The following is an 8,360-nucleotide window of genomic DNA, read 5'->3' as shown; positions in this document are numbered from 1 at the left end:
CCCTGCTTTGAACCCAGGGGCAAGTCTCATCTCTGCAGACCTCCCATGGCAGTGGGACACAGAGGTTCTCTGATCCCATGGCACAGCACAGAGACGAGATTTTCCTCCTCGGAGGCCCCGTGATGTTGGCTGGGCTGTGTCAGGGCATGCACTTGGTGTCAGCTTCCAGTGATGCCTTTGTGAACAGCATTTCCCAGCACTGGGACTAATTTGCACTGCATGCATAAACGCAGATCCCACCCAGCCTCTGGGTAGCACTCAGGCATTGATCTCTCATGCAGTGAAGTGGAGTGTTCCCACTCTGCTGCTGGGCTTCTGTCTGCACCTTCAGCTTCAGCCTGCTAATCCAGCTCTGCCTTAAATTACCATTTCTCCCTTACCTCTCTGTCCCCTACAGCTCAGACAACCAGACCCAAGCTCTGCTGACCCCTGGACTATTGCCCTAATCCTCATCTGTGCAGTCTCCATCCCCCACTGACCCCTTCCTGTGCCACCTGTGCACCCTTTCACACCTGAGGGGTCTCTGGGCAGACCCCAGCACAGAGCCCCAGCCCAACCCATGGCTTCAGCCCTCCTGGTCTGTCTCCTGTCATGCCCCAGGGACAGCCAGCTCCTCTCCCGCAGCAAGCACGAAGCACCACATCAGCAAGGTGAAACCCTTGGTGTATTTCTGCTTTAATTAAACCAAATATTCTTGTTATAAATAACCAGCATGGAATCCTGTTACATTTCTGATCTCAGTGATTTCTTATCCCATTGACATTTAACCAGCTGTCTCCTTGGTTGCAAGATGTGCAGAACAAGACCCCTTCAGTGCCCCCATCCCTCATACTGCTCTGTGATTTCTTCCATGCCAGCCCTGCTGCTCACCTACTTTTCTGGCTGCAGCTCATCCTTGGGCAGAAGCTTGGGGTGAGCCTGTGCCCACTGCAGTCAAATCAATAGAGAACCTGTCTGGTGCCAAGCCAGCACCAAAAATAACAGCAGAGCACTGCTCGGCGGGATGAATGGCTGAGGAGCAGGAGGAGGTTTACTGGGTCTGCTGCCAGACCGCGCACCTCCAACACCCCATTCACCAGCTGGCACCAGCAGGGGACACGTGTGCACTGCACAGAAACACAACTCGGGGCACAGCCAAGCTGGGTCAGCGGGATGTGTTCCTCGAGCACATGCATCTTGTGCCAGCTGTGGGCCAGAAGCTGCCTCATCTGCTCCCCATCATACAGCACTGCTAACCTTATCCCCATCCCGGGGGGAGCATCCCGGCCATCATGAGACTTTGGGAACTGTGGGCGCTTTGGGCCATGTCTGCAGATCAACCTCTACTTTCAGTGGGTCTCCTGGTGTTATCCGGAGCTCCCAGCATGTCTGCGTTGGCAGCTCCTGAGGGATGTGGCACCCAAACCAAAAGGAGGTTGTTCTGTGCTGATGCCCACTGTCCTAATACAAAGCAGGGTGTTGCAGAGCTGCTGTATCCCTTTGCCAGCCTGTCTTCATTCCCAGGAATGTCCCCCTGCTTTAAGGGGGTGATCCATGGGAGGGGGTGGGAATGCTGCGTGGAGGTGCAGGTCAGGTCTCCTCTCCTGTGCCCCTCTTCTGCCTCTGATCAGCATTGAGCCATGTCCTGCCTGGCCCTGGTGCTGGGTTCTCACCTGCATGGGGCTCCAGGCACTGAGCCACAGCTCGCTGGGCTGAGGTCTTCCCAGGTGGGATACTGTCCTGATCTCTTTTTTTCTGGTGTTCCCTGGGCAAAATACAAAGGTCACCTTCATGCTGGGGGGCGGTACAGCATGTTCCATCTTATAGGGCAGGGACTGGGATAAATTCCTCTAAGGAGAGTACACGAGAACGCTTCTTTTTATGGCTAACGTGGGGAGTGGGGTGGGAGCCTTCCTGGGGGGTGCTCAGCGGTTAAAGAAGAAGGACTTGAGGCTCTGCAGGAACTGTGACTTCTGCCTCTGCTTCTGCTTCTTGCGGATGATGGGGATCCAGACGAGGCCACAGACGAGGAGCATCAGTCCCATGGACAGGAAAGCAGGGCCACACATTTTGTACACCGCCTTGTTCTCGAATTCGAAGCACGACAGGGTGGTGATGACTGTCCCAAAGAGGAAGACGGCTGCTCCGACGGACATGACAATGATGGGCTTGTGGTAGATGTCCCACTTGCTCCTGGAGGTATTGGTCCAGACAGACTCACTGCGGGAGCTGATGCACAGTGTGCTGGCCGTGTTGCTGGTCAGCAGCTCCTTGGATGGGGGGGACTTCTCGCTCCCATTAGGGCTTGAGAGGGAGTTTTCCATGACAGCGGGATCTGAGGAGGAGACCTAGGGTGGACAAAAGCAAAAGAGCAGAGGACTGGTGCTGGAGGATGGACTGAGTGCTGTCCATCTAGTCATCAATGAGTGCATGCCCCTGGCCAAGTCAAAGATTGGGGACAGCTTGGTGCCTCGCTGCAGGGAGAAGAGCATCACACCTATATGAGCACCACATTTAAGAATAGGCGACTGGATCCTGCAGGGAGGAGGGCTGAGGGTGCTGTGGGAGTGCCACTGCCCACCCCCTACCCCAGGGCAGGTCACTTCCTTAGAGCTTCTTTACCCAGAGGCAGTGAGGCCGTGGCACAGCTGCCCAGAGCTGTGGGTGCCCCATCTCTGGAGGTGCCTGAGGCCATGGGTGGCCCCTGGGCAGCCTGAGCTGGGGGGAATGGGGGTGACAGCCCATGGCAGGGGTGGGTCTGGGGGTGCTGCAGGAGGAATCTCAGCACATGCCAAACGCTGTGCTGTGCTTTGTGGTGCTGGGGTCAGCCCTGTGGCTTTCTCAGGGGCCCTGCCCCTGCATTAGATTTTCACCTACTCGAGGAGGAAATGCATTTTCCCAGAAACAGCATGACTTTAGCACGGGGAAATCATTATGATAAATGGGAAATGCAGTGCATTATGTTAACCACTGTTTCATCGGAGCAGGGGAAAGCAGGACGTGGAGCTGGCAGGGAGCGCCCACAGGGTCCAGTGTGCTGCAGGGCTGGGCCTGCTGAGCTCAGCTCTGAGCACCAAGCAGGCTGTGAGCCTGATGCTGATCCAGAGCAGCTCATCTAAAACCCTACCCAGGCCCTTGGGTACGGCAGGCTGAGAGCTTGCTCCCAGGAAGACGTGCACCACAGGTGCTATCAAGCTGGGTTTGCAGGTTTGCATCCTGCTTCGGCTATGATGAGGTGCAGAGGAGATGAGCCCGGTGCCTCCAGCCCATTTCCTGCTGCTGCTGCTTGATGCTAGGGCTCGCACCACGTCGGTGCAGCCACACACACATACAAAGCTGCTCCAGAGCTGCTGTCCTAATGGTCCCTCCATGGGCCATTACCAGCGGGTAATCCCTAGCTGGGCTGTGCTGGGCCCTGTGCCCACCCCAGGGTGCTGACACCTCCCTTATTCCTTTCACCTGTGTCCCTTTCCCAGGTTTGTGGTTTAATTCTGATGTAATTTTTCTGTTTACCCCCACTGCTGAAACACTCAAGCACTGCTGCAGAAATGCAGACATGGTGGCACTGACATATTTTGTGCCATTTCAGGTTTGCAAAAATTGGACCAACAAACAAAAACTAAAAGCAGAGCTCAGTGCTTATATCCTTCCCATCTGCAGCTCTCCCCTACTCTGTCAAACCAGAAGAGATGGGGCAGAGCAGGGGACTCATCCTGCCATCCTGGTCTGCTATGACCTCCTGTGAGTCTCTTCCCAACATTTCATCCTCCACAGCCATGGTGGTTCTTGTCTTTTTCTCATTCTAGCATCCACTGTGGAGAGTTTTTATGTTCAAGCCACTGTATAATTTTAATTCAGCTTTGTGGTTGGAAGCCTGCCCTCAGCCCTGCTGTGCTGCCCACGTCCCTGTCTGCAGCCCCAGCACTGCCCAGCTCCCAGCACCCTGCCCAGCTCCCTACTTATCGATGCCCTGCCTGCCATCGGGATACCCTTCCTCTCCACTTCGCAGAGATATAATGTTAGTCTCCTGCAGAAAACCTCACTCTTCCTTCCAGGCTTGCATTTGCACTAGACTGGATGTGCTTTTCCTTTTATTTTCTGGCATAGCCATTCCTCTCACCACAATTTTCAGACGCTGCTCGTTTTGATAGCACTTTGCATGAGGTGCTGCGCAGTTCCCTTCTGTTTGCTCAAGAAGGGTTTCACTCTCTACACGTGGCCAGGAGTTTGGTTGCAAGCTCTGCATGTTTCTGCAGCTCTTGGGAGAGCTAATGTGATTTCAGCTCCTGCTCTTTCCATACTCCATCCCTAATTCATCCCAGATGTGCTCACATTGGAAGATGCGCGATGCTCGTACTGAGCAGCCCAGCAGGATAATGCTATCAGGTTTCTCCCACATTTTGAATAATTATTGCTGTAAGGAGAGCATCTGCAGATGACCATTTGCTGCCTTGCAAATGCCTCCAGAGCGCATCTCAGATATCATGGCTGGCTGCTGCTGCTACCCCAGCTCCTGCAGGCACTGCTCATACTGGGGTCTTTCTCTATCCCCGACAGAAGGAGGAACCTTGAGTGATGCTGTTTCTCCCCTTTTGCTCTCCCAGTGCTTTGCACGGTGATGTTTGAGAATCCCATTTTCTGAGGACCCCAATAAATCCCGTTACAAGTGATTTAATTTTCCTGCCCATCTCTGTGTTCACACAGGGGCAGCTCTCTGCTCTGTCTGCAGCCACAGAGGCCAAAAATCCTTCTGACACCTCAGAGTCTGAGAGCAGCACATGAGCAGCCAGGACCTGGGGTGCCACAACCAACCTGCAGGTATGGACTGAGCCCTTTGGAAGGCCCTGCTCCCACCCAAGGACATGCTAAGGCTGGGTGTAGTCCCACAGGTCCCCAGCCTGCCCATCTCCTTTTCCCATGGGGAAGCAGCTGTGATTCTTCAGGAGCTTCTTACACATCCCTCTTATCTCAACACCTAACTGCTGCCACTGTTCCCTCCAGGAACAACAGAGCATCCCCAGCCCAGACAAGGACATTTTTTGGGGCATGGCTTTTCCTGATGTCCTGAGGTGCCTCAGTCTGACTCTTGGCTGTACCCTCTATACAGGACCCCCTAGGGGACAATTGTGGGATCATGTTTGCTGGGACAAGGGACCAGATGCTCCGGAGAGCCCACGTGGGATGGTGGAGTGATTGGGGAAGGAGGCTGCATGGACAGGCACATGCATGCTCGTAGCAGAAACTTGTCGAGATGCCATGCCTCAGCCAAATTTAATTCAGCATCTATCAATCGGGTTCAAATGTAATTAGAGTGAGGTGCATATCAGTAAGCCAGCATCCCCAGGGCTCTCCCAGAATGAGGAATGCAAGAGCTGTGAGATCCCCATGGCCAGGGGGGCTGAGGAGCACCCAGCAGAGGGGGCAGTGAGGGTCATACAGGGGACCTGGGGAGACCGAGCGCCAACTCACCATGCTGAGCTCTGCTCCCGTCTGACTGCACCGAGCATCCCCCGACGCACAGAAGAAGCAGCAGAGAGCTCAGGGTGCCCCTCTTCCCATCGCCATGGGTGAGCACAGAGAGGGACGGATCCCGTTGGGCTCAGCAGGCTCTGCTCTGGGAGAAGATGGAGGTGCGTCAGCACAAAGCACCCTACAGCCCCATCCTCCCTCCTGCCCTCCCCGCACCCCACCATGGCCGGTGCTGGCCCTGTGGACAGGCTGGCTCTGCTCTGAGAACAGGGCTGGGGAAACAAGGCTTGGTAGCAGGGGATCACACACCGCCTCCAAGCCCCACCACATCCGGGATGTAAGCCAAGCTGGAGCCAGTGTCCATTTGCTGGTGTAGTGGAGCCGGGTTGGGCCCAACCTCCTGCATCCCTTGGGAGCAGCTTCTTGGCATCGCCCAGAGTTCAGCTGGCCCCACCGATGTGCTCAGGGCCTTGGTGAGCAAAGAGCCCTCCTGAACGCCTTTCTGGGGCTCAGCAAAAGGATGACCCCCACCCTTACTGTGCTGCATCCACCACCCCAGAACCAAACCCATGGAAATCCGTCCTACTTACAGGGGGAGGGCAGACGGTGGCAAAGATGGAATGGCTGCAGCAAGGCACCCTGTCCTCCTCACCCAGGCTCACCTTCAGCCCTGCAGCCCTCCGGATGTTGTCTACTGGGCTCTGTTGAGTCTAATGAACGGTGGAGCATATCCCAGCTCTGATGAGCTCACCAGGCCATCAGGATATTGGTTAACTCTTTGTTTCCCCGCCTTGGGCTCTGACTTATAGGCAGCTTGCCTGCAGGGTTTGCTAAGAGGCTGCAGCTTGGAGGCAGTCCAGTATCAGGAGGAGCAGGGTGGGTCGGTTGCTGGAGCAGGGCTGGGGATGCTGCCCCAGGCTTTGAGCATCAGCGAGTCCCTGTAGCCTCTCTGGGTTGTGGTTGCTGTGCTTGCAATCAGGGGATGGTAGCCAGTGTCTGCAAAACACTTGGAGGCTCCTTGCTGAGACATTTGATGGATGCAAGACATTAGCAGTTAGCTATTAATTAACATCCTGAGCCCATTACTAGAAGAAGGAGGGAAGATGAATCCACAGACGTACTTTAAAACCTTCTTATATCATTGTGAATCCACCTGCTGCAGGGAAGGGATCCAGCCTGACACAGGCATCACTGGTGACCAGGAGTGGCTGCAGCATTGATGGGGCTGTGGCCATCCCTCCGGGCTCTTACTTGGTTTGGTGCCATAGTGGTACCCAGAGCTACACTGGGGATGCAGGCAGGGAGCGGGGTGGGATGGAATGGGTGGGATGAGTGCAGAGCATCCCAGGGCAGTGCATGGGGTTGGAAGGAGAGGAGGAAGGCTCAGAGGGGCTGTGGGTGGATGCAGCTCAGTGGGGCATAGGGAGCTCAGGCAGGAAGATCAGGGAGTGTCTGGCAAAGTGGGGTCCCTCAGCTTGGCTCTGCACAGAGCTTTGGCCAGACACGGGTCCGGTTTGGACCTCATCAACAAGGGTCAGTGGGCTCACAGACCAGGGCAGAGGTGAGATGAGCTCAGCATCCTTGTCTGTGGTCTGTCAGGACTGTCCACAGCTCTTGATGGGAGGTGTGTGTGTTAGCTGAGCACGAGGGCCAAGCCCTGGGGAATGAGATGATTCCACTGCCCTTTAATCTGAGAGCCAGCAGCCAGAGGAGCCTGGTATTTTGGGAGCGTTAGCTGTTGAAAATGCTCTTTAGAACTGGGAGGGATTTGGATTTCCTAGTCCAAATTCAAAACAGTAGATTATTTGTCTTAAAGAAACAGTTAGGGGGGGGGGGGGGGGGAAAGAGAACAAAAAGAAAGGAAGAGATGGGAAATCTTCATGTTAGCCCCTCTGCCGAGATTAATTCCCACTCTGCTCCTGCACCAGCTCCAGCCTGACCAGAGCTGGTTCTTCCCCCCGGGAGCATCCAGCCTTGTGCTTCAGCCCTCTCCCATCGTGTGCTCCATTTCATTTCAGCCCCCCAAGTTCACCCCATACTCCTTGCAGGACCTCTGGTGCCTGCATCCTGTCCAGGGACTGACAGAGCAGGCAGGGGCACAGTGCCAGGCTCAGGTAGGGTCACAATCAGAAGTACTTTTGGAACATGGGCCACGTTTAGAAATACATTTGGAACACGGGGTCCCCTTTTTGTCAAAGTAGTTTTGCCAGGACACTGAGGCTGAGAGAGGATGTGCCCCCAGGTATGTCTGTGTGATGGGGAACATCTCAGTGGGTCATCCGTGAGTGATGGGAGAACCTTCGCTGCTTTGCCCTTTTTGAGGGTGCTGGGAGAGAAAACCAGCCCGGGGTGGGACCCCAGGAAGGACCCCACCCGTGGGAGCCCATCCAATCCAGGTGTCGTAGAGCCCCATGCTCGGAGCGGGTTGACCTGGCCGCTGCTCGCGGCTCCGTCCGTGTGTGCCTGCTGCCACCTCGTGGGGCCGTGGGACGGCGGGACTCCGTGCGGCTGTCCGGCTGGACGTGGAAATGATAATAATAAATATATACATATGCACGTGTGTGGCTATATACATATATCTATCCAAAACAAGCAATGCCCAGCACACCACACAACGACCGATACCAGCCGGTCCCTGAGCAGTAGCAGCAGATCCCTCCCTCCTCCCCACCCCGACACGTATTGTTCAGCATGGCATGACGTGCTATGCAACATCCCTTTGGCCAGTTCGGGCCGGCTGTCCTGGTTCTGCCCCCTCGCAGCTCCTTGTGCATCCCCAGCTCCTGCTGGCAGGGCGGCACGAGGAGCTGGAAAGTCCTTGGCTTAATGTAAGCACTGCTCAGCAACATTTCAAGCAGTGGTGTGCTATCAACATTGTTCTTCTCCCATATTTAAAACACAGCATCATACTA

The 8,360-nt window shown here is 55.3% G+C and overlaps 1 protein-coding gene across 3 annotated transcripts; it reads right to left on the bottom strand.

Moving 5' to 3' along the window:
• Nucleotides 1-643: 643 nt before the first annotated feature.
• Nucleotides 644-6,151, bottom strand: PIRT (phosphoinositide-interacting regulator of transient receptor potential channels). 3 transcript variants are annotated; one of them, XM_015295242.3, is made up of 3 exons: nucleotides 6,039-6,151; nucleotides 5,449-5,593; nucleotides 644-2,327 (listed from the first exon to the last, which is right to left on the bottom strand). In XM_015295242.3, exons 2-3 carry the CDS (start codon nucleotides 5,449-5,451, stop codon nucleotides 1,905-1,907), a joined length of 426 nt encoding a protein of 141 aa, XP_015150728.1. In that variant the 5' UTR covers nucleotides 5,452-5,593; nucleotides 6,039-6,151; the 3' UTR covers nucleotides 644-1,904. The 3 variants fall into 3 exon arrangements, with proteins under 3 accessions (XP_015150728.1, XP_046758047.1, XP_046758046.1); XM_046902091.1 differs by having other exon boundaries at nucleotides 5,449-5,588; XM_046902090.1 differs by lacking the exon at nucleotides 6,039-6,151 and adding an exon at nucleotides 5,670-5,847.
• Between the last annotated feature and the right edge of the window lie 2,209 nt (nucleotides 6,152-8,360).

The sequence above is a fragment of the Gallus gallus genome, chromosome 18, assembly GCF_016699485.2.
Source record: "Gallus gallus isolate bGalGal1 chromosome 18, bGalGal1.mat.broiler.GRCg7b, whole genome shotgun sequence".
In the NCBI taxonomy this organism is placed as follows: Eukaryota; Metazoa; Chordata; class Aves; order Galliformes; family Phasianidae; genus Gallus; species Gallus gallus.
The sequence above is the reverse complement of the archived record's forward strand: the minus strand, read 5'-3'. Positions and strand labels throughout refer to the sequence as shown.